Source organism: Salvelinus sp. IW2-2015, linkage group LG32 (genome assembly GCF_002910315.2).
Source record: "Salvelinus sp. IW2-2015 linkage group LG32, ASM291031v2, whole genome shotgun sequence".
NCBI classification, from domain to species: Eukaryota; Metazoa; Chordata; class Actinopteri; order Salmoniformes; family Salmonidae; genus Salvelinus; species Salvelinus sp. IW2-2015.
In genome coordinates this window covers 8,307,138-8,333,476 of record NC_036871.1, presented here as the reverse complement: position 1 = coordinate 8,333,476, position 26,339 = coordinate 8,307,138, and the positions used below count along the sequence as shown (strand labels likewise).

The 26,339-nt window shown below is 41.7% G+C and overlaps 2 protein-coding genes across 2 annotated transcripts; one reads left to right on the top strand and one right to left on the bottom strand.

The window, feature by feature from the left end:
• Window positions 1–1,767: 1,767 nt before the first annotated feature.
• On the top strand, window positions 1,768–26,339 carry mfsd8l2 (major facilitator superfamily domain containing 8-like 2). The gene is made up of 11 exons (XM_023976782.3): window positions 1,768–2,005; window positions 2,253–2,438; window positions 3,002–3,064; window positions 3,311–3,430; window positions 13,879–13,958; window positions 17,442–17,757; window positions 23,746–23,819; window positions 24,119–24,332; window positions 24,797–24,919; window positions 25,342–25,472; window positions 25,672–26,339. Exons 1-11 carry the CDS (start codon window positions 1,930–1,932, stop codon window positions 25,750–25,752), a joined length of 1,464 nt encoding a protein of 487 aa, XP_023832550.1. The 5' UTR covers window positions 1,768–1,929; the 3' UTR covers window positions 25,753–26,339.
• LOC111956329 (apoptosis-associated speck-like protein containing a CARD) lies at window positions 5,085–8,867 on the bottom strand. The gene is made up of 3 exons (XM_023976783.2): window positions 8,471–8,867; window positions 8,090–8,158; window positions 5,085–7,670 (listed from the first exon to the last, which is right to left on the bottom strand). Exons 1-3 carry the CDS (start codon window positions 8,754–8,756, stop codon window positions 7,408–7,410), a joined length of 618 nt encoding a protein of 205 aa, XP_023832551.1. The 5' UTR covers window positions 8,757–8,867; the 3' UTR covers window positions 5,085–7,407.

Below are 26,339 nucleotides of genomic sequence, written 5' to 3'. Positions count from 1 at the left end.
GTGAAGAGTCTCTCTGCCCTCCTGCACTTCTATCCCTTTTGTGGATCATACATTTTTTTGTATATGTTTTCAAATCAAACCATTTCTTTTTAATTTCATGAAATGTTCTGCACTCAGATGAGGCAGAATTTACCACAGCTCTAACCTGTTCCCAAGCAATATTTATTATCTTATTTGTCAAACCATTGCTGAGGGCGCCAAAAAGTATGGCTTGTTTTGCTTCCACTTCAGTGATCAAAAGTTCTATTTCTGCATCCTAAAAGTTGTTTTTCTTTGTCTTCTTTGATTCCTTCATGTTGATGGACAGAAATCAGTGACTTTTTTCAGCTTTAAAGGGAAGGTTTGTGACCATAAATGGTCATTTAGGGCGGTTCTCTATGTAAATGAGACTGCATGTGCACTAGCACAGTGTTTAAGAACGTGTCTGATTTATCAAGGCAAAATACTTACAGGTGTGTGTAAATCAAGCATACGAGCAAATGATAAATACCAACTTTTTGTACTTGCGAACATTCTACATTTTCTTCGTACGAGTTAATTTAGAAGCTTTTCTACGCAACATTGATAAATGAGGGCCCAGATACTTTAGTATACATTCTAAAATGTAAATCCCATATTTCTGTGCTGGTATATTTGTGGAGAGGTTGCATGCAGTGCATGAGCCATCGCTGCTAATACTGTACGCTACACCCATAAACCATTACTAAGAGGGCAATTTTCTATGTATACTGTYGCTAGTAGCCTAGGGTTAGGGTAGCACTTACTTAACCTGGATGGCTATTTTAAAGCATTGCTTGTGTATATGCACTTTGGTCTGGAGTGGCGTGCGAACCTAGTGTTTACAATGAAATGAGAGCTGTCTATAATGAATAATAGATATCATGTCCTGTGTGCTTTACCTCACCTTGTAACACAAAACAGCAGAAGAAGAACATTGACTATACCTGCAGTGGCATATGCAGAGCTCAGGCTTTAGGCAGTGATCTACAGTCCCCAATATTCTTGGTCAACCTGCTGCCAATGACTGAAAACAAAACTGAATTTTCCTTCAGGTATTTGAAGGGATGACGCTTGTCTGGGATATTTACTAATTGGATTATAGTGGTTCGTGGAGGACGAAAGACTCTGGGGGATATGCTGATAAGGCCTATCGAGTTTTTACCAGCTGTCGAGGCTGCTATAGTACCTACCTGTGGGGGCAACTACCTCTGGGGCAAAGGAGAGTTTCGAAGCGACCAAAATACAGTGGAGTACATTCCAATGTTTACCAAGGGGAAATAGGCTTGATTGGAGTCATCATCCTCTTGTTTGCTTAATCTAATTTGATAAATTTGTCCCTGAACGATATGAGGCAAACGATGATGTGCGTGTTATAGAAATCCATATGATTTATATGTCTAAGGTAATGATGAGATAATGACTAAATGATTTATACGTTTAAAGTAATGTTGAGACAATAACTAACAAGTATTCCACCCTGTCACAGTATAATGGAGTGAAATGTGTTTGAATCATAAGACTAGAATTCTTGAATGTATGTGCATAGCAAAAGAGGAACTGTTAATAGACAAGCAACTGTGGCAGACAATTTGTGACCACTGTGAAACCGTTAGATTTGCAATAGATTGTGTAACCTGTGGCAGGATATGATAAACAATGTATGCATAGGAGAAGACTTGTAAACAGTATTGACAGTGTTAGGAGAAGAGGATGGGCATTAATGACCAAATGTGAGGTATATAACCAAATGTGCATTGTATGATATTCGGAGCTTTTGGCTATCGTAAGCTGGCACTCAGTCTGTTTAATTCAACCAGAGTCTTACAAACTCTGGGTTGCAGACTGAGTAGTTGAGTTGAAGTTCGGTTTATGAACATTGATAACATCCTTCTCGTAACAGTGCGATAGCCAGAAAAGTCATTTTATGTGATGGATTATCGTCAGAAGAAGAATTGTACTTTTTTCACCATTGGATTGATATTTCTGTTAAGTGGCATCGAGTATGGTGAGTTGGTTTCGACTGCCTAAATGTACACATATTTCCACAATGAAACGAAAAATGTCTGACTGACTGTCATATGATTTGTATGTTTTTGTCACATTCAAATCTAAAACATGCATAATAAAAACACAAAAATATTGCTTTTTCAAATGGGCTTGTATGGTAAATGAGACATGTCTAATGCATCTCTCTCTCTCTCTCTCCCTCTCTCTCTCTCTCACTCTCTCTCCCCCCACACACTCTCTCCCAGCTGTCATCCTCCCTACAATATGGAGGTATCTCCAGATTTTGGAGGCACCTCCATACTTCCTGGGTCTGGGCTTGTCTGCGTTCAGTCTGAGTGGGCTGCTGACGGGCCCACTGTTCGGCCTCTGGTCCGACCGGACCCGAACTACAAAGATCATCATCCTCTACTCCAACGTTTTTGAGATTGTTGGTAAGCTTCACAGCTTCAAATTGTTTCCAGGCACAGGAACCAGCTGTTGCAAGGCACATGAAGGCTGCATCCCAAATGGCACCATATTCCCTACATAGTGCACTACTTTGACCAGTAGTGCACGTAGCGCACCATATAGGGAATACTGGCCGTTTGGGATGCAAACAAAGACCCACGTGATTTATTTAACTGAAACATGAATGATTGACTTGGGAGTCATAAAGAAAAACATTCGATTCCATTCAACCCTCCCAGCTAGCCTGCTGATGTGATGTTGCAGGGAGAGTGAGGAAATGGCAGTCCTTGGAAATGGAAATGCCTTTTGTTATACATTTGATAACAGTAATATGGGCAGACTTGCTTCCAGATTTCATGGTGTTTGTGAAAGAATCTATCCAACCTCCAACTGCAGCAAAGTTGTGATCAAGTAAATATGAATGTGCTAAACCTTACACTCATGGCAACAGCAGTAGGCAATTCATTCCTATGACCAATTAAAAGAGTCCTAAGTGCAAGCCACAGATGATACAACTAATGGTGAAATTACCTATTTTATCCCCTAGGTAGCTTCATGTATTTTATGGGATACTCAAAATGGCTGCTGTTGTGCAGTCGACTTGTAGCAGGTGAGACAAATACAAATTCTGGAGTGTTTGTGGTTTTCTGTTGTTGCACTGTAGGCCTATACCCACTCATTTAAACGCTAAGTGAACTATTTACAATTGTCTGTGTGTGTGTTTGTGTGTGTGAGAACGTGATAGAGAGAGAGAGAGAGATGGATGGCATCCCAATGCTATGGTCCTGATATTATACAGCCTTTGATTTGGTCACACAATCTAGACCTATTTAATACACGTATTGATGCCTTCCAGGTATTGGTGCAGGAGCAGGCTCCTCCATCTTTGGCTTCCTCACGCGGAGCACCCGGCCAGAGGAACGCGCTGGCGTTTTCGCTGCCATCATGGCATGTCGCCAAGCTGGCCTCCTGATTGGTCAGTCAGTTTTTTCCTAACATGCCATCATGATCTTATTAGTACTATGGCGCACCGCTGTTTTTACCATATGTGCATCTCAGTCAAAGTACCTTCCTGTACTACACTAAGCCGCGGGAAGTAAGGGTGCTGATTCAGAAAAATCGGAATAAAAAAAAATATAATAATACAAAAAATGACAAGTATGCCTTTAATAGTCCTTTATTAGCAGATATATCTGTCTGCAGCGCCAGTGCAGGCAGAAAGATTTGTCCAGCCCATAGCGGCAGGAAGTAGTTTGAGGTTGGGGGTGCTGTACTACCAACTGAGCCACATCATCCAATCACATCATCACAAGCCACTTGATGTCTCAGTGTACTCAATTAATGTATTGTGCATTGCTTTTCTTCATGGTGATGGAAAGTCTGTAGGTACAAACCTGGATGGCCAGTCTACAGTAATGTACATTTACATTAAGTCATTTGTAAGGATGGAAAATGCAAACTGCACAAAAAGTGGTTGTGGTTCCATGTTATTTGATCAAGGAAAATATTTAGTTTGATGTGGATGTTTTGTGTCTTTGCCCATAACTTTGCACCTTTTGATGTAAATGTTCCATTAGAATGACAATTGCAGAGAAAGGGACAGGGCAACAACTCTTAATATTGATATATTTGATTTAACTAGGCAAGTCAGTTAAGAACAAATTCTTATTCTTATTTACAATGACGGCCTTCCCAGGCCAAACCCTAACCCGGACGACACTGGGCCAATTGTGCGCCACCCTATGGGACTCCCAATCACAGCCAGTTGGGATACGGCCTGGAATTGAACCAGGGTCTGTAGTGACACCTCCAGCGCTGAGATGCAGTGCTGCGCCACTCAGGAGCGGTCTAAACTATACAACTACCTGTTCTGCCAAAGCTGAGATGCTGAATTTATTTGGTTATTCCCTATACTACAGAAGTCTATATCGGTCCGCTAATATTAGTAAAGGCCCAGTGCACTGCTTTTGTGAAAAGGAAATGTTTTCCAAAAATATATACAGTACCAGTCAAAAGTTTGGACACTTCTACTCATTATTTTCTACTATTTTCTACATTGTAGAATAATAGTGAAGACATAAAAACTATGAAATAACACATATGGAATCATGTAGTAACCAAAAAGGTGTTAAATAAATAAAATATTATATATTCTTTAAAGTAGCCACCCTTTGCCTTGATGACAGCTTTGCACAGTCGTGGCATTCTCTCAACCAGCTTCACCTGGAATGCTTTTCCAACAGTCTTGAAGGAGTTCCCACATATGCTGAGCACTTGTTGGCTGCTTTTCCTTCACTCTGCGGTCCAACTCATCCCAAACCATCACAATTGGCTTGAGGTCGGGTGATTGTGGAGGCCAGGTCATTGGATGCAGCACTCCATCACTCTCCTTCTTGGTCAAATAGCCCTTACACAGCCTGGAGGTGTGTTGGGTCATTGTCCTGTTGAAAAACAAATTATAGTCCCACTAAGCACAAACCAGATGGTATGGCGTATCGCTGCATAATCCTGTGGAAGCATGCTGGTTAAGTGTGGCTTAAATTCTAAATAAATCACGACGGTGTCACCAGGCTGGCCTGGTGACACGACGGTGACACGACGGTGTCACCAGAAAAGCACCCCCACACCATCACACCTCCTCCTCCATGCTTCATGGTGGGAACCACACATGCAGAGATCATATGTCTACATACTCTGCGTCTCACAAAGACACGGCGGTTGTAACCAAAAATCTCAAATTTGGACTCATCAGACCAAAGGACAAATTTCCACCGGTCTAATGTCCATCGCTCGTGTTTCTTGGCCTAAGCAAGTCTCTTCTTCTTATTGATGTCCTTTAGTAGTGGTTTCTTTGCAGAAATTCTACCATGAAGGCCTGATTCACAGTTGATGTTGAGATGTGTCTGTTACTTGAATTCTGTGAAGCATTTATTTGGGCTGCAATTTCTGAGGCTGGTAACTCTAATGAACTTATCCTCTGCAGCAGAGGTAACTCCTTTCCTGTGGAGGTCCTCATGAGAGCCAGTTTCATCATAGCGCTTGATGGTTTTTGCGACAGCACTTGATGTCTTAAAGTAATGATGGACTGTCGTTTCTCTTTGCTTATTCGAGCTGTTCTTTCCATAATATGGACTTGGTCTTTTACTAAATAGGGATATCTTCTGTATACCACCCCTCCCTTGTCACACCACAACTGATTGGCTCAAACGCATTAAGGAAAGAAATTCCACAACTTAACTTTTAACAAGGCACACCTTTTAATTGAAATGCATTCCAGGTGACTGCCAAGAGTGTGCAAAGCTGTACATGATTCCATATGTGTTATTTCATAGTTTTGATGTCTTCACTATTATTCTACAATGTAGAAATAAAGTAAAAATAAAGAAAAACCCTTGAATGAGAAGGTGTGTCCAAACTTTTGACTGGTACTGTATATATTTTTTACTATTATCATTATTTATTTTCTAGGGGGTGCTTGAGCACCCTCTGGACCACTACTGCCCACGGCTATGTTCGACTCTATATACTCTCTGATTCCAAAATGCTAATTAGCATCAAAGTAGACATCATGCAAGACTACAAATCCCTGCCAGCTCCTGCACGTCATATCTAGCTGACACCTTTGCTAACAGGTACTGTGTCAATTTAAAACTTGCACAAGACAGTTCACAGAATTGTTCATTTAAAGAATTTTTGCCAATTTATTCATTACTACCATTAGCTAACATTCTTCCCTTTGCCTCGATCCGGCAGTCTTGTTCAGATCGTTATGGCATTTGCAGTTCTTCATGATAGACATATTAGCAGCTAATTAGCATTTCATTTTGGGGGGGTAAATACAGGCGAATATATTGATAAAAGTCACCCTGTCCTAGAGATTTACACGGTTATTAAAACGTCACGCCAGGGTAAGCCTACATGAAATACACCCCTTATTTTAAGTGCTTCTAAAATCCCCTATGGGAAAAGTGAATGGTGGAAAAACGATTAGAACCATTTCCCTGTTTGACCACTAGGTTTTATGGGTATTATGACTCATACTGTGGTACACTATGTTAATTTGTTTTGTTCAAACAAAGCATTGGCACACAAACAAACTAAAATAACATGTTGTGAAAGGAAGAATACCTTGGAACATTTTAAAACAGGCTAATGCCACGTTCACATGCGAGTCAAAACTAGGAAACTGACATTTCCAACTTGTGAACTGGTTGACTGCGGAATGTGAATAACTACAACCAGTTAGCTAGTCGGAAATGTCAGTTTCCTAGTTCCGATTAGCACGTGAGAGCGGCATTTGCAAGATGATTGTCCCACCTACTTCTATAGACAGCCATATATGGATGGTAGCATGTATTCATTAACTAGGAACCAAACGAAACCAAACAGAAGAAACTGATTCAAACAAAAGCAGGCGGAACAAAACGGAGGGACATACCTGAATGTGTCCAATGGAAACTCTAATGCAACTAAAAAACACACTCTTGGTTACCAGTCTGTTTGTGCCATCATGCCAGTCCTTGCCGCTCCTTGTCGTGCCGACAATGACAACTAATTGACAAGACAAACAGATCTGAGACCAGGCTATCAATGGCTCTCTTAAGTTAAGAAGACATTTACATTCAAATGGCCGTATGCTTGTTTATGTTTAATAAACTACGTAGCCAAAGCATGAGATGCACTCATTTGTATAGGCTACATAACACAATGTTACCACATGTATTCGTACGTTTTCTATTGTTGAGTTCCAAACAGCTAGATGATTAGAATTCACGACACAGTATTTGCTCATGAAAAGAAAAAAACAGAGGTCAATATAATTAGTTTTCATTTTTTACAAACTTTGGAGAGAATTCATTTTTCCATTTTAAGAATATAAACAGAGTGCATTATTATCATCAAATGTTTGTCCCTTGCCCTAAAAAAAATAAAATAAAGTGGCCCTTATCCCCATTATTCCCCCTTCAGTTCACTGATTAGGTATGGCTCCTGTTCCATCAGGATATCTAAGAACACATCTTTGCCTTTGGACCCAGATGCTTTCAGAGGGACATCTAAGAGCTCCCTCATCCTGTTCTGTCTGGTTTTTTCAGCCCTCACGTCACTGTAGGCATTTGTGGTGATGACTCCCCTCTCCAGGAGCCTATCCAAGATGGGTGCCACCTGGCTCACTCTGTCGATCAGGGCCGTTCGGTGATAGTCCACAAAGTGTTTGTCTGAGGTAGAGATAGGACATGGTTTAGGAATTTTAAAGGTGATGGACTGCAAAGCATACCTAATGTATTTGATAGGGGCCTATATCTCTACACTCCTCCTTTAATGGTGCGTGTGTTTGTGTGTGTGTGCGTGTAGGGTGTGCAAATTGGAGGATAGGCATGATGATGCACTTTTTGTAATTCAGACAGCATTAAATATGGGGAGCGAAAAATGCTGTTGAAGATTTAGAGGGCAGCAGTTTCACCTACCATTTTAATGAAGAAATGAAAAGGAAGGACTTTTGTGATTGTTCATCAAGATAGAATACTTTACATGTTGAATTTGTCCCTCCATAAACCATTACTAATCACAGTAAAACATACATTTTAACAACGTATTTGAGACATTAGGCTATATAACACTTGCTTTTAGTGTTTACCTTTGATCATGTTATTTGGTCCAGGTGCACTTCCATTAGCAGCAACCGATGTTACCCAAGATTCTTGAGCTGTAAAATAAGCTTCATGAGACACCACCAATTGAATAGAAATATGAATAATAGTATAATGTATAAGGGCTATTTTGAGTTGCAAATGTAAATATGCTATAGGCCATTACTCAGCCCAGATGTGCAAAATAGGTAAGTTAAATACGGTCAACTTCCTTAGTTTTACATACGGACATTTTAATGCAATTTAAAAACACGTGTATTATTTATTTAATAGTTTACTTTTGGGTTAACTGAAGTGTTTTTTTTAAACCTTTCAAAGATATGAAATGACATTTTAAAAATATATATTAAAATGTCCATTGGACGTGCCTCCTACTATGTTCGATTTTCCTTTCTTGAAATCCGTCAGTTCCTTTGCGCCATCATGGCAGTCAATTGCCCTCAATACCTCTATAGCCACATCCAAAGCCCCGTCTTCACAGAAAGTACGGGTCAGAAGGTCTGCTAAGTCTATTGGGTCCAAATTTTCAACATTTCCCCTGCGAATTTTTGGCTCCTGCTTGCGTTCACAGAGTTTATGTCTGAACCACTTCAGTTTAGTCATTCCCAAGTCATCAAGGACACCAATTAATGTATCGCCAACGGTTTTCGGCATTTTTTATGCCAAACGGTAATTTACACTAGGTTTGGTGAGATTAAGATACGTGTATTCTATTATATGTTGTCTATCTTCTCTTCTCTGACTGTCTTCTCTTCGAGATATGCCACTTCATCGCACCGTAGCACGTCATAGGCCAAAGGGAGGTCCATCAACACACTCATAAACAGAATAACCTAATTCCCATTACATTTTACAAAAAAATAATAATAATAATTTTGAATTTTTTTAAACAATTAATTATTACTATATATTTTACACTGTTATTTTTTTATATAGGCATTTATACCTTTTAAAATAACAGGCCTACAGAAAATGGAAAATATATATTTTTACATTTATGTACTGTTTTTATTTACAAACGTCATTTGACAGACAACATTGTCCCCTACAGTCCTGTAAATCACACACATTATATTGAACAGAACAAGCATTGTCACTCTTTGCTTTATTTTGTCAGCAATAAAATAGGTACGTATAAAAATTCGTATAAAAATAGACAGATCAAACGTTGTTTAACAGCATGGGTGGTAAATCATACACCAAAACCAAATCAAATGGAATGATACTAGGCTACTGTATCACTTGGTAATAAAAGTGTAACACCAGCGCCACGTAAAGTCGCCAAATGTTGTCAAACGTTCCAGATAGAAATGCCATGAATACATCCAACGTGATTCTTGTTCTACACAGCTTATTTATATCTGAACGTTCCAAAACGTTGCGTCCTACTGTACGGCCGCAATATAATACCCAGCAACACATCAGCGGGCTGTTCAGGAGTGTGAAACATTACAGACCGCTCAGATGGGAATATATTATTGTCTATCATGTAGAATATGGAATCTGTTCTATGCTACATTTCTATTTGCAGTATTCCATATCTGAACGTTTCACTTCAACCCAGTATAACCACCATCGAGCTGTAGGCCTAAGAGCGCATCCTGTTAAGTCTTAATACCGTCATTTACTTAGGCCCAACGTTCCCTCTAAACTGCAACGTTCCCTCTAAACTGCGCGCGGGCACGTAATAGCCTGGAGACTGCCATGCAGTAGCCCAGACAGTGGCGGAACTAGAGGTGGGGTGGCCAAGGGGTGGCCAAGGCTACTTCAGGGGGTCCATAGACCATGACAGAAAATTAAGGAGCATCTAAGGAGCATGAATGAATCCGATGATTGCTGATTAGAGGTAGAAGTGATAATTCACTCAACCCGGAGTTCTTCAATGTGGCAGATAGTATGTTCCAAAAGGGTTCGTTCGCTAGAATTCTTTAACATACTATGAATTCACACACACACACAGGAGAAACCTGCGTCACTCTGTTTTCATGAATATATAATCTGGGTCTATAAGTGTTGAAGACCCAAAATATTTTCAGAAAATAAGGCTCAAGCACCAAAGAGATAAGATAGCATTTGGGTGTTACATAAATTGCATAGTTTATTTACAAAAAAAAGTACATTTACAAAAAAACATACTAGGTATCAAGCAACAATGGACTTGAAAAATAATAATTTTGGTGCCCATCAATATTACAAACTTACAGTATCATATTTATGCTCATATATATTATTTTAACTAATAGCAAAGAAACGTTTTGGAATTGGCCTAATCAAGAACAAATTTAATATTATAGTCCTCGATTTGAAAAATGCGCCGCCGAACGTCAAAATAAATGCTTCTTTCAACAAGAGGTGAAATGAGATATCAATCAGCATCAAACTGCCAGTAGCGAATTAAATTTTGGGGTGGCACCCGGGGTGGCCAATCAGATGTCCAGTGCCTCGGACACCTCTCTGGCTCCGCCCCTGAGCCCAGAGACTGCCGCACAGTTCCCACTGGACAGCCGTGCAGTGCACAGAAGAATTATCAGCCAACAGAGAGAAGAAGCACGAGATTGAACTTCAGTCAACTTTCTAGTTTTCCCTGTTAGTTAATAATGTAACAGTTTAACTTTAGTCCGTCCCCTCGCCCCGGGCGCGAACCTGGGACCTTCTGCACACATCAACAACAGTCACCCACGAAGCATCGTTACCCATCGCTCCACAAAAGCCACGGCTATTGCAGCGCAAGGGGAACCACTACTTCAAGGTCTCAAAGCGAGTGACGTAACCGATTGAAACGCACCACCGCTAACTAGCTAGCCATTTCACATCCGTTACATTAACACTATCAAAGTTTGCCTTTACTGTGGCAATTGTGATCGAATCAACGCTATATTACCCACTTTCAATGCAACATACTGAAACAAAAAGAACTATGCAAGAGATTTTTTTGTAGTCAGAATGCATCGGAGTAGGATTCTATTCAGTGGTGGAAAAAGTACCCAATGGTCTACTTGAGTAAAAGTAAAGATACCTTAATAGAAAATGACTCAAGTAAAAGTGAAAGTCACCTAGTAAAATCCTACTTGAGTAAAAGTTTCAAAGTATTTGTTTTTAAATATACTTAAGTTTCAAAAGTAAATGTAATTGCTAAAATATACTTAAGTATCAAATGTAAAAGTAAAAATATAAATCACTTCAAATTCCTTATATTAAGCAAACCAGACAGCACGATTGTCTTGTTTTTTAAATTTACGAATAGCCAGGGGCACTCTCCAACACTCAGACATAATTGACAAAGAAAGCATTTGTGTTTAATGAGTCCGCCAGATCAGATGCAGTAGGGATGACCAGGGATTTTCTCTTTAAGTGCGTGAATTAGACAATTTTCCTGTCCTGCTAAGCATTCAAAATGTTACGAGTACTTTTGGGTGTCAGAGAAAATGTATGGAGTAAAAAGTGCATTATTTTCTTCAGGAATGTAGTACTTTAAAGTATTTTTACTTAAGTACTTTACACCATTGATTCTATTGCGCACGACTCAGCCCATACTCTACACAGACCATTGCCATATATGGACTTCTACCATTTACTTTGAACTGGACTGTGTTTATAGCTGTGGTATTGAGTAGATGCACTTATTTGGAGATCAAAGCAAGAGCTGCATGTAGCCGCGTGTGCACATTTTGTTCATAACCTTTGCTAGTAATTGAGTTATTAGCCCAGTTATAGATAATTTGTAGTCAGCAATAGGCGAGTGATTGCTTCCTACAAGAGCACAAAACATGTAGATCTCTAGTCATCTTTGAAAAGCCAGTCAGGTAAAGAGCTTTTTTGTCTTAAAATGGCAGTGTTATATTTTGAGACATGCCTTAATAAACTAAGTAGCCAATAGGCAGAGGGTAGCTTAATTTGTCTGATTCTCTGTAATAATGGTATGGGAATAATAATGATTTTATTTTGTGAAGTGGTTTCTTGCATGAAACAATAGAACAACAATTTCAGTCACCTCCTTGTCTGAAGGACAAGTGGGTAACCAGGCTAATGTCAAGCCTGCATGTTTTTTCAAAAGTCTCATGGAATTTAGAACACCACACATTGGCTGCTGCTGTAGGCTGAATGAAAGAACAACTATTTCCATGTTAAAATGTTATGGGATGCACATTCTACATAGTTTATTTAGGGTAGGCCACTCTGGTAGGTCTACATTATGATCAAATAGCAACAGTAGCCTACTTGACCACTGTTAAAACTAACTTAAAGCAGGTACAGCCTCAGTTTTCACAATAAAAGCGCGCTGGAAGTTTCACAGAATTTTCACAACTTCAACTTTGAGCTCAGCAGAACTGAAATTTGGTCAGTGCCCCAAAAAATTTGAGGGAACATTGCTTAGGCCTATATTTCAATACTTATATTGGTTACTGTATCAATCAATCATTCATTTATTTGTTGATGTCATCACACAGCATAGCATTTTAGTTTTAACATAAAATATCAAAGCTACCATTGAATAACTCCCGTAAACAATAAATAGACCTAAATCGTTCCATTTCGGGAAATTGCATTCACGAATGAATGCAAGTGGTTTTAGTCTTTGCTGTAATAAAGGCTTTATATATTTTTTAAAGCATTACAATAATTATAATTTATTTACTGTTGTTTACATTGTTCCGAACGTATAGCTGCAGGAAGTAGTTTAGGGGTGGGGGTGCTGCGATTTGGGGGAATGCAATTTTTTGTTATTTTTTGCCAGCACTGAAGATATCTATATTGGTCTGCTAATACAGGACTAGTAAAGGCCCAGTGCACAAATTTTGTGAACAAAATGTAACTAAATGTATTTGAGTGTTTACCAGCATTTGTAACTTGAGTGTTAATTATCTGTACAAAACAGTTAATCTGATAATACTTGTGGAAAATAAAAACACTTGCTTGATATATGCTTTCCAGTTTTTTGAAATACGTTGCAAATGCAATGTATTTCTGTGAAAATTTTAATGGTCTATTCATTCCTTTTCCATTTTCGTAGACACTCTTATCCAGAGCAACTGAGTGCATACATTTTCATACTGGTCCCCATTGGGAATCGAACCCACAACTCTAGCATTGCAAGCACCATGCGCTACTAACTGAGCTACACCATCACAAACCTCTTGATGTCTCAATGTACTTAACTACTGCATTGTGAACGTCTAGGTAAAAACCTAAATGACCAGCCTATGTACAATACAGTAATGTACTGTTTGTAATACTGCACAAAATGTTTGTTTTCCATGTTATTTGATCAAGAAAAATATTTCATTTGATGCGGATGTTTTGTGTCTTTGCCCATAACTTTGCACCTTTTGATGTAAATGTTTGAGGACAGGGTTTTGTTCTTTCTGCATCCCATTAGAATGACAATCGAAGAGAAAGAGAGAGGACAATTCCAACTATTGAATCCTGCGAGATACTGTTCTTATTTATACAACTACCTTTCTTGCCAAAATGGAGATGCTGAAAATACTGCTAATACTAGAGGCCCAATAATAATACTGTTGTGAAATATTATTATTATTTCAAAAATATATTCCGATTTTTCAGGGGGGTTTTCAGCACCCCTACTTCCTGCGGCTATGGTCCAGAACACCCCCCGGCCCCGTTGCCCATAAAAATGTATAGCACCCCCACCCCCAAACTGCTCCTACAACAAAAACATGTGTATCTTCTCTTAAGTTTAGGTAGTGCCTCCCTGTTTTCTTTTGTCTGTTTTCTTCCGTTTGATGCCTAATGAATACGACCCTCCATTTTGCAGGGCCAGCATTCAATCTTTTCCTGAGGCTGTGCGACTTCCAGCTGGGACCGTTTGTGGTGAACAACTACACCTCTCCCGGGGTAAACATCCAGCATCCAGACAATCTATCCTCTCCGGTTCTCCCACTACAGCTCTATGCTTCATGAATACTAAACCACAAACATCCGTTTAGCTCGAGTTTATTTTATTTTTTACAGGGACAGTGCACATTAATCAACGTTTCAGTAAAAGTGCCGGTTTTAGCCAGCCGGCTAATTTTCAACCGCAGTCCCTGGGCAGGTTATTAAAAACAATTACAATATAGACAATCATTGAGCAGTGAGCACACGCAGAGCAACATAAGACAAGCAAGACATAGCATACAGACAGAGCAACATAGGACAAGCAAGACGTAGCATACAGACAGAGCAACATAGAACATAAAGCAGCAAGACAAAATTCATAAAAGCAACAAAGTGTTTCCACACCTCACAAGCTACAGACAACAGACAACATGGAAAGCGGCAATACACAGCTAGGGATTATGTTAACAAATCTGATTGACCTTTAGCCATGTCTTCATGCATTTTGTGAAAGTGTGATATGTGGTGCAGTTATGTGTGTCTGATGGCAGTGTATTCCAGACATGGGAAGCGGAAGCGGATTTACTAAAGGTGCTTTTCCTTAAGGGAACTATACAGTCACCTCTCATGGCAGACCTTGTGGATATGCTGCCATATGTTTGGGTTTTCTGTTTAACAAAAATACTGAGTGGAGGGGGAGCCAGGCCATTTAGGATCTTGAATACAAGACATGCATCAGTGTATTGCACAAGATTTTCCCAACTCAGGAGCTCATGCTTTCTGAGGATGTAACAGTGATGATGGCTATTGGGCTTCCTATCAAGCACTTTTGAGAGCCTGTTTGTAGACAGACTGAATAGGTTTTAATGTTGTACAGCAAGCTTGGGCCCAACTAGTCAAGCAGTATGTTAAGTGCGGGAGTATCATAGATTTGAAGTACAGTTTTGCTACCTCTGTAGTCAAACAATTTCGTATAAATCGGAAATGAGCTAGGTTGAATTTGGTTATCTGAATGACCTTTTTCACATGCTTTTTAAAAGAGAGGTTGGAATCAAGTATGATGCCAATGTACTTAAAATCAAATACCACCTGGAGCTTCTCCCCTGACACACAGACATCTGGCTCAGTAGCATCTGTAGCCCTCTTTGTGAAGAACATGCAAACAGTTTTTTTCACATTGAGATGCAAACACGAGTCACTGAGCCACTTTGTAACCTGGACCATTACAGTAGTGAGTTCTTGTGCAGCTTGTTGTTTGCTCTTTGCATGCACATATATCACTGTATCATCTGCATACATTTGAACTTCAGACCCAGTACAGACAGATCATTAATGTACAGGCTGAACAGGAGGGGCCCCAGTATTGACCCTTGGGGCACACCCACATCATAGCTAAGAGTGAGCGACAGCTCATTGCTCACTCTGACACACTGAGTTCTGCCTTCAAGGTATGATTTCATCCATCTCAAGGCATCCGGGGAAAAGTTGAACTTGGACAATTTTGTGATGAGAATCTCATGGTTAACAGTATCAAAAGCCTTCCTTAGGTCCAGAAACACAGCCCCAACAACGCCCCCTTTGTCCATCTTGGACTTCACATTTTCCAGAAGAAAGCAGTTGGCTGTTTTTGTGGAGTGTTTCGCTCTGAAGCCAAACTGCATGGAGTGTAATGTGAAGGGGCTGTTGTTGAGGTGGGCAATCAGTTGTTCTGCTACACACTTCTCAACAACCTTTGACACCACAGGTAGTATACTAATGGGCCTGTAGTTACTCACGTCAGCAGGGTCGCCCGATTTAAAGATGGCCGTTATTATGGCCGACTTCCATACCCTTGGAAACACCCCGAGACCAGTAGATGTGTTGGTGACCTTAGTAATGGGGCCCAATGAGTGACTCTTTGTAGTTTTTAAGAAAGTTAGAGTCCAGCCCAAACACGTCTTTGGCTTTAGAGTTCTTTAGTGAGCTAATCACCTTGTTCACCTTTGACTCAGAAACCTCCCTTATGATGAAGACAGGTTGAGCGTCATTCACTAGCACTGAGCCCAAGAAACCAGTGGAGGGGTTCTGTGTCAGTACCCTGACAGAGTCAATAAAGTAGGAATTGAAGGCTATTGCTATTTCGACTGCATCCTGTGTTAGATTGTTATTCACCATGATTTCTAGTCTTTTTGCAGTGTTACTATGGTCTTTCCCTGTTAACTTTTTTAGATTCTCCCAGATCAATTTAGAATTTCCCTTTGCTTCACCAATTATGTTAATAAAAAGGTTTGCCTTGGCCTGTCTGATTTCTTTCATCACCTTATTTCTCAACATGGTAAACCTACGTCTGTCATGCTCTAGTTTGGATCTTAGGGCTATTTTTCGAGCATAATCTCGTTCTTTCATCAATTTCCAGATTTCTCCATTTAGCCAAGGAAGAGTGCTCTTTTGGCCAGGTTTGGATTTGATATTCTTTAGGCAACCATTTATTGTAGTCCGGATTGTGGATAGAAAAACTTGACTATCAGCTTCCACGTCTGTATATAACAAGAGATCATTCCAGTTAATTCCCTTAATTGCGTTTTCAAAATAGTTGAATTCACTCTTAGGTATTCTTAGTTGATCCGGCTTTCTAACAGTAGAGAGGTTAAACCTGCTCTTAGACAGCTTTCTGGCTATAAGTGTCAGATTATGATCAGATAGCCCAGTAACCATATTGAATGATTTAGTCACTCTCTCTGGTTTATTACTGAACACCAAATCAATCTGTGTTTTAGAGCAACAAGTCACCCTGGTTGGCCCTTTAACTAGCTGTGTAAGGTCAAAGGTATTAGTGATCCGTTTGAGGGTTTTCCTACAAGACTTCTCTTCATAATTAAAGTTAAAATCTCCCATGAAGATGACCTCTTTCCCAAAATCACATTCCCTAAGCATGTTATTAAACTGATCAAAAAACACACTTTTGGTGGAAGGTGGCCTATACATTCCAATAAGAGTAAAAGACATTTGGGGAGACAGTGTAACGTTCAGGCCAATAGATTCTAGTTCATTATCACATGACCACTCAATTTGTTTAATCTTCAATCTCCTGTTCAGAGTTAGCGGGTACATTAACACTATAGCCTGTACAGTATGATTTTATTGACCTTGCATACTTACAGTGCATTCGGAAAGTATAAATAAATAAGTTATTATTATTATTTAAAAACCTGTTTTAACTTTGTTGTTATTAGGTATTGTGTGTAGATTGATGAGGAAAAAATGAATTTAATCAATTTTAGAATACGGCTGTAACGTAACAAAATGAGGAAAAAGTCAAAGGGTCTGAGTACTTTCCGAATGCACTGTTTTATAAATACTTCATCAAACCAATAGAAACATTATAAAACATTATAAAACATTTCTTAAACACTGCACCCTCAACACACACACATTAAAATGCTGGCATAAAAATATTTCACTCTACCATCTCAACCATCTTGCACCCTTATACCCTCTCCTCCCCTCCTCCCCCTCTTCCAGATCTTCATGTGTCTGATGTGGATCCTGCTCCAGTTTGTGGTGCTGGCCCTGTACTGGGACATACCACCTATCAGCTCCGGAGAGGGGGGTATCGCTGTGGGAGAGATCGAAGAGGAGGAGCCGCTGGTAAGGGCAGAGGAGACACCGGAGACCTACGGCACTGTCTGGGACGACCAGATAGAGACAACCCTTTCCTCAGAGATCCACCATTTCCAGGACCCTTCACAGTGCCCTCCCTCGCCGCCTTCCTCTACCTCTTCCTCGTCCCCTCCTTCGACTATCTCAAACCCCCTCACAATTTCCAGTGCTAGTCAAGGTGAGTGGAGAGATAGAAAACAGCTCTCCAGAATCAGACTATTATTTTAGGGATACTATATCTTAATGTGTTGAAAAAAGTTTTTTATCATGTGCCGGTCAATGTTGTGTGTGGTGTTATTGTTATTAGTTGATTAAACATGCTGTGATAAAACAATTTCCCAAGTTGGGATTAATAAAGTAATACTCTACTCTCTCTCTACTCTACTCGTTAGACATGTATATTGATAGTTTCTCACCATCTTGTCTGTTGAGTTGTCACTGTCTATTAGTGCATGTTAAATGTCTCCTGTATTGATTCAGTCTCTCAAGTATCGTTTATGTGCCAGCTTGTGTTTGTGTGTGTGTGTGTGTCAGATCACTCGTATTGAGTCTCTCTGTGTGTAGATTTTTGGAAGGAGAAGGTGGTATGTATGTTGGACTTCCTCTTTACTTGACTCTATGCCTGTGTTGAGTTTTGTGGGCGAAAGGGAGACTAAATTCTAAATGCCGCAAACATTCTCTATCATTGATTTTGGCCCATTCTGTAATGGGTTTGAGGGCGATGGAAGGAGAGTTGTGAATGTAAAGCCTATCGACTTTGTACGTGGTAAATATTCTCATTCATTAGTTCGTTAGTTTCCAAGATGGCGTAGCAGTCGGACGTGTGTTTGTCTTGTCCCGCATAAATAGTCGGTTTCTTCATTTTTTGTATATATTTTAATCTCACTTTCCATCTACGAACTGAATATACTTTCCTGCAACCCGCCTCACCCAATGTGGTACGAATCTGCTATTTTTATACTTTAGAACTGGAACCCCCATCAGAAGCTAGCCAGCTAACTAGCTACTAGCTAGTAGTCAGTTAGCCACTGCAAGTGGTCTTCACCGTTAGCTCGGACACCAGCCAGCTTTAGCTCGGTCAATACCTGCCAGTCTGCACAGCGCGATATCAACCCAGAGCATATCGGACTGCTTTTCTCTACCACATCACCGGATTCCTGCCGCAAGCTCTGGACCATTACACCGGAGCATCGCAGCTAGCTAGCTGCAACCGAGTGGCTATTGCTGGCTAATGCCTCTGTCCCGAAGCAAGCACCAGCTAGCCTCGAGCTAGCCCCATCTCCCGGCTTGCCGAAGAGGTATACCAGCTAATTCTTGGGCTACAATACCTCTTTGCCAATTGGCCTGGACCCTTTATTGCCGACACGGAGCCCCGCCAATCCATCACGACTGGTCTGCCGATGTAATTGTCCGATGTGATTTCAACAGGATTTTCCGTTGCAATGTCGCTGAAGACCCATCTGCTATCCCCGGCCCGCTAGCTTTCTGAACGCTGTGTCTCCTGCTCGCCTAGCGTAGTAGCAACTACCGAACGGCTCCCTGACTCACCTATTGCTGCTCATTGGACCCTATGATCACTCGGCTACACATGCCTCTCCCTAATGTCAATATGTCTTGTCTACTGCTGTTTCGTTTAGTTATTATTGTTTCATGTTGAGCGAGCCCCCAGTCCCACTCAACATGCCTTAGACAGCTCTTTTGTCCCACCCCCCACATATGTGGAGACCTCACCTGGCTTAACTGGTGCCTCCAGAGACACAACCTCTCTCATCGTCACTCAATGCCTAGGTTTACCTCCACTGTACTCACTTCCTCCGATACCCTTGTATGCACATTATGCACTGAATCTATTGTACCACGCCCAGAAATCTGCTTCTTTTATTCTCTGTTCCCAACGCACTAGACGACCAGTTCTTATAGCCTTTAGCCGTACCCTTATCCTACTCCTNTCTGCACAGCGCGATATCAACCCAGAGCATATCGGACTGCTTTTCTCTACCACATCACCGGATTCCTGCCGCAAGCTCTGGACCATTACACCGGAGCATCGCAGCTAGCTAGCTGCAACCGAGTGGCTATTGCTGGCTAATGCCTCTGTCCCGAAGCAAGCACCAGCTAGCCTCGAGCTAGCCCCATCTCCCGGCTTGCCGAAGAGGTATACCAGCTAATTCTTGGGCTACAATACCTCTTTGCCAATTGGCCTGGACCCTTTATTGCCGACACGGAGCCCCGCCAATCCATCACGACTGGTCTGCCGATGTAATTGTCCGATGTGATTTCAACAGGATTTTCCGTTGCAATGTCGCTGAAGACCCATCTGCTATCCCCGGCCCGCTAGCTTTCTGAACGCTGTGTCTCCTGCTCGCCTAGCGTAGTAGCAACTACCGAACGGCTCCCTGACTCACCTATTGCTGCTCATTGGACCCTATGATCACTCGGCTACACATGCCTCTCCCTAATGTCAATATGTCTTGTCTACTGCTGTTTCGTTTAGTTATTATTGTTTCATGTTGAGCGAGCCCCCAGTCCCACTCAACATGCCTTAGACAGCTCTTTTGTCCCACCCCCCACATATGTGGAGACCTCACCTGGCTTAACTGGTGCCTCCAGAGACACAACCTCTCTCATCGTCACTCAATGCCTAGGTTTACCTCCACTGTACTCACTTCCTCCGATACCCTTGTATGCACATTATGCACTGAATCTATTGTACCACGCCCAGAAATCTGCTTCTTTTATTCTCTGTTCCCAACGCACTAGACGACCAGTTCTTATAGCCTTTAGCCGTACCCTTATCCTACTCCTCCTCTGTTCCTCTGGTGATGTAGAGGTTAACTCAGGCCCTGTAGCCCCCAGCACTACACCTATTCCCCAGGCGCTCTCATCTGTTGACTTCTGTAACCGTAAAAGTCTTGGTTTCATGCATGTTATCATCAGAAGCCTCCTCCCTAAGTTTGTTTTATTCACTGCTTTAGCACACTCCACCAACCCTCGTGTCCTAGCCGTGTCTGAATCCTGGCTTAGGAAGGCCACCAAAAATTCAGAAATTTCCATCCCCAACTACAACATTTTCTGACAAGATAGAACTGCGAAAGGGGGCGGAGTTGCAATCTACTGCAGAGATAGCCTGCAGAGTTCTGTCACACTATCCAGGTCTGTGCCCAAACAGTTCGAGCTTCTACTTTTAAAAATCCACCTTTCCATAAATAAGTCTCTCACTGTTGCCGCTTGTTAAAGACCCCCCTCAGCACCCAGCTGTGCCCTGGACATCATATATGAATTGATTGCCCCCCATCTATCTTCAGAGTTCGTACTGTTAGGTAACCTAAACAGGGATATGCTTAACACCCCAGCTGTCCTACAATCTAAGCTAGATGCACAAAATCTCACACAATTTATCAAGGAACCTACCACGTACAACCCTAAATCCGTAAACATGGGCACCCTCATTGATATCATCCTGACCAACTTGACCTCTAAATACACCTCTGCTGTCTTCAACCAGGATCTCAGCGATCACTGCCTCATTGCCTGCGTCCGTAATGGGTCCGCGGTCAAACGACCACCCCTCATCACTGTCAAACGCTCCCTAAAACACTTCAGCGAGCAGGTCTTTCTAATTGACCTGGCCCGGGTATCCTGGAAGGATATTGACCTCATCCCGTCAGTAGAGGATGCCTGGTTGTTCTTTAAATAAGCATGCCCCATTCAAAACATTTAGAACTAAGAACAGATATAGCTCTTGGTTCACTCCAGACAGACTTGACTGCACTTGAACAGCACAAAAACATCCTGTGGCCTACTGCATTTACATCGAACAGCCCCCGCGATATGCAACTTTTCAGGGAAGTCAGGAACCAATATACACAGTCAGTTAGGAAAGCTAAGGCTAGCTTTTTCAAACAGAAATTTGCATCCTGGAGCACTAATTCCAAAAAGTTTTGGGACACTGTTAAGTCCATGTAGAATTAGAGCACCTCCTCCCAGCTGCCCACTGCACTGAGGCTAGGAAACACTGTCACCACCGATAAATCTACGATAATCGAGAATTTCAATAAGCATTTTTCTACGGCTGGCCATGCTTTCCACCTGGCTACCCCTGCCCAAGCCAACAGCTCTGCACCCCCTGCAGAAACTTGCCCAAGTTTCTCCTTCACCCAAATACAGATAGCTGATGTTCTGAAAGAGCTGCAAAATCTGGATCCCTACAAATCAGCTGAGCTAGACAATCTGGACCCTCTCTTTCTGAAATTATCCGTCGAAATTGTTGCAACTCCTATTACTAGCCTGTTCAACCTCTCTTTCGTATCGTCTGAGATCCCCAAAGATTGGAAAGCTGCCGCAGTCATCCCCCTCTCCCAAACTGTTATAGACCTATATCCATCCTGCCCTGCCTTTCTAAAGTCTTCGAAAGCCAAGTTAACAAACAGATCACTGACCATTTCAAATCCCACGTACCTTCTCCGCCATGCAGTCTGGTTTCCGAGCTGGTCATGGGTGCACCTCAGCCACACTCAAGGTCCTAAACGATTTCATAACCGCCATCGATAAAAGACAGTACTGTGCAGCTGTCTTCATCAACCTGGCCAAGGCTTTCGACTCTGTCAATCACCACATTCTTATCGGCAGACTCAATAGCCTTGGCTTCTCAAATGACTGCCTCGCCTGGTTCACCAACTACTTATCTGATAGAGTTCAGTGTGTCAAATCTGAGGGCCTGTTGTCCGGACCTCTGGCAGTCTCTATGGGGGTGCCACAGGGTTAACTTCTCGGGCCGACTCTCTTCTCTGTATATATCAATGATGTCGCTCTTGCTGCTGGTGATTCTCTGATCCATCTCTACGCAGACGACACCATTCTGTATACATCTGTCCCTTCTTTGGACACTGTGTTAACTAACCTCCAAACGAGCTTCAATGCCATACAACACTCCTTCCGTGGCCTCCAACTGCTTTTAAATACTAGTAAAATCTATAATGCTATGCCTTTACAATCTCGTTGCTTCCCGCACCTCCCACGCTAGATCACTACTCTGGACAGTTCTGACTTAAGATATGTGGACAACTACAAATACCTAGATGTCTGATTAGACTGTAAACTCTCCTTCCAGACTTACATTAAGCATCTCCAATCCAAAATTAAATCTAGAATCGGCTTCCTATTTCGCAACAAAGCCTTCTTCACTCATGCTACCAAACTATCCTCGTAAAACTGACTATCCTACGATCTTTGACTTCGGAGATGTAACTTACAAAATAGCCTCCAACACTCTATCTCAGCAAACTGGATGTAGTATATCACAGTGCCATCTGTTTTGTCACCAAAGCCCCATCATATATTACCCACCACTGCGATTGTATGTTCTCGTTGGCTGGCACTCGCTACATATTTGTCGCAAACCCACTGGCTCCAGGTCACTATAAGTCTTTGCTAGGTAAAGTCCCGCTTATCTCAGCTCACTGCCCCCAATAAAACCCACCCGTAGCACGTGCTCCAGCAGGTTATACCTGGTCATCTCCAAAGCCAACACCTCCTTTGGCCACCTTTCCTTCCAGTTCTCTGCTGCCAAATGACTGGAACGAATTGCAAAAATCACTGAAGCTGGAGACAATTATCTCCCTCTCTAACTTTAAGCATCAGCTGTCAGAGCAGCTTACCGATCACTGTACCTGTACACAGCCCATCTGTAAATAGCACATCCAACATACCTCATCCCCACATTGTTATTTATAATTTTTTTTTGCTCTTTTGCAACCCAGTATCTCTACTGGCACATCATCATCTGCACATCTATCACTCCTGTTAATGTTAAATTGTATTTATTGTACTTTTGGCCTTATTTTTTTGCCTTTACCTCCCTAATCTTACTACATTTGCACACACTTTACATAGATTTTTCTATTGTGTTATTGACTATGTTTGTTTATCCCATGTGTAACTCTGCTGTTGTTGTTTTTGTCGCACTGCTTTGCTTTATCTTGGCCAGGTTGCAGTTGTAAATGAGAACTTGTTCTCAACTTGCTTACCTGGTTAAATAAATGTGAAATAAAATGTTAAAAAATTCAGGGGTTTTCCAGCTTCGTCGAGTTTTCGAGGAAAGTTGAAGTATGCCTGCATATGTGGTGAACATTTTTATGGATTCTCTTACCTCTCTCTGTTTCTGTAGAGTTTCTGAGGGAGGAGGTGGTGGTGCTCCTCACTGCTCAGTTCATCACCTTCTTCAACCAGACAGCACTGGAGGTAAGAGCTTCTGCAGCAACAGCCTAAACAAGGACGCCATCTTTTTTTGTTGCATCGTAACCACATCATATGCCTAACCCTAACCGTATTGCAAGACCTGAAAGCTCTTTTTCATGTTCATACGTTTTCACAATATAATTTTGACGTTACACCTTGTTCATAGAGTGGGAACTGGGAACTCTTTCCCATTAAGAGGTAAACAAATACTGATGTAATTTCCTGTCTTCCTCTCTCTCCCTAGAACATGGTGACTACCCTGACATAGTGATGTCATTTCTCATGTGCCCCTTCCTCTCTAGACCATGGTGACACCTCTGACCCAGCGCTCCTTTGGCTTCGGAGAGCTTGCCAACAGCCTGATGTACAGCCTGTGTGGCGTTGAGGTGATCCTGGGCTTCTTCTTGGTGCGTTGGCTGAGTCGCCAGGTGGAAGACCGCCTGGTGCTGGCCGTGGGGTTGGTCATCTGCAGTGTAGCCTGCGTCTGGTGCCTCATCTTCCTGGCCAACCCCCAGGGTGAGTGGGTGGGAGTAGGGTGAACCTAATGGCTGATCTTGGGTCAGTTTAGCATTTTCCCCACTAAACGTTAAGGTTAGGATTGGGGGAGGGGAAGCTGATCCTAGATCTGTACCCAAGGTTGGTGTGAGACTCCTGGGGTGGATAAGGTGGTGAGGTGACTATGACGGTGTTAATGATAGATCTGTAAGTGATATACAACCCACCACACACACGCACGCACACGCACACACACACACACACACACACACACACACACACACACACACACACACACCACACACACACACACACACACACACACACACACACACACACACACACACACACACACAACACACACACACACACACACACACACACACACACACCTCTTTTCCCAGAGGGAGTTGTAGTAGTAGAATTTCAACCATTTCACCAACAATCATCCGTCTGACTGAGGTTGTGTCTCTTCCTGTCTCCAGGTGGGTACTCCTGGGAGTTGGCAACGTTCATCATCGGAGTGTTCCTGCAGCTGCTCGGGCTTCCCTTCGTGGCCGTGTCCCAGGTGTCTCTCTTCTCCAAAGTCACTGCAGAGAAAACACAAGGTGGGTGTCTGACTTACGAATGTGATAATTGCATGTATTGGTTCATTGAGCTGGACTCACCATAGTGCTGATTTATGATGATGTTTAGAAATGTTATTTCTAGAAGGAATACAAATATTAATATTAAAGACTGATTTAAGTAAAATAATGAAATAGTTTAGCTTTGGTTTGATTTTATTACCTTCTGAAAATGAAATGTTCCAACAATGCACTTGTGTGAAGGTTGAGTTAATCTTAGTCAATCAGGCTCTTTGACTCGCCCCCCTAGGCAATGAGGCTTTGACTCATGGCAATGCTGAGAATGATTAGGGGAATGATCATTAACTATCACTAAATGGCCATTTGTTTTACAGGAAGGAGAGGTCATTAATCACTCAAATGAATGGGATTGTCTTTGTGTGTGTGTTCCTGGTGGTGTCTAGGGTTCAGTCAAGGCGTGAGGCGCTCTGTCGCGGGGCTGGCTACTATCCTGGGGCCTCTCTGGGCTGGAGGACTGACCGGTAACTTGTACCTGATGCTTGGAATGATGCTGGCTCTTCTCCTCATGATCACAGTGAGTAGTCACAGTGTGTGTCTCTATTCAAACCCATGATACAGTTAAAGAAGTTACGATCTATCAATCTATGAACTTCATTCACTCGGATTTAGCACCTCCCTACTTTTTCAAGTGGCGCACGTTAGCCACATTTGATGACGTTTTTTTTGGCTAGCATGTACACTTTTARAATTTAACATTGGATTGTTATTTCCAGGTGATGCTGATACTATCCTATGATCGCCTTGTTGAACCCAAAGTAGTGCAGCACGCCCAGAGCTCAGACAACGGAGAATAGACAAGGGTCATGTTCAGTAGGGAGAAAATGTTTTGAAATGGGGAGGCATGACCTGAACTTGTCCAATAAGAACACAGCTTCTGGGTTTCCGATGCAACACATTTTGCTACGGTATGCACTACTGAACACGTCTTTGCTGTCAACTTGAATGACAACTGAAGCCCTAATAAAGGTCAAAGGTGAGGTGATGTGACACGTACAGTATGTCTCCCCACTACTATGAGAAGGTCAATGAATGCACATTACAATAAAGGTGGTGTGTGTCTCAACTCTGCAATGCAGAAGAGATCCAACCAATGACCTATAGGCTTATCCAACGCACTTTAAAGCTCTGCGGAGTCTATTTTACGTTCACACTTTATTTTGATAGTCCAGTCATACTATCAACAAACGTATCTGTTGATAAGCAACTTTCTAACATTTTTATTTCACCTTTATTTAACCAGGTAGGCTAGTTGAGAACAAGTTCTCATTTGCAACTGTGACCTGGCCAAGATAAAGCATAGCAGTTCGACACATACAACAACACAGAGTTACACATGGAATAAACAAACATACAGTCAATAATACAGTAGAAAAATCTATGT

Coding starts and splice junctions, on each gene's coding strand:
- LOC111956329 (XM_023976783.2), bottom strand. CDS start 8,756: ATGCCGAAAACCGTTGGCGATACATTAATTGGTGTCCTTGATGACTTG. Junction 8,159..8,470: donor AAAATCGAACATAGTAGGAG/GCACGTCCAATG, acceptor CTTATTTTACAG/CTCAAGAATCTTGGGTAACA. Junction 7,671..8,089: donor ACCAAATAACATGATCAAAG/GTAAACACTAAA, acceptor TCTCTACCTCAG/ACAAACACTTTGTGGACTAT.
- mfsd8l2 (XM_023976782.3), top strand. CDS start 1,930: ATGGATTATCGTCAGAAGAAGAATTGTACTTTTTTCACCATTGGATTG. Junction 17,758..23,745: donor AATTTCCAGTGCTAGTCAAG/GTGAGTGGAGAG, acceptor CTGTTTCTGTAG/AGTTTCTGAGGGAGGAGGTG. Junction 25,473..25,671: donor CTCTTCTCCTCATGATCACA/GTGAGTAGTCAC, acceptor TGTTATTTCCAG/GTGATGCTGATACTATCCTA.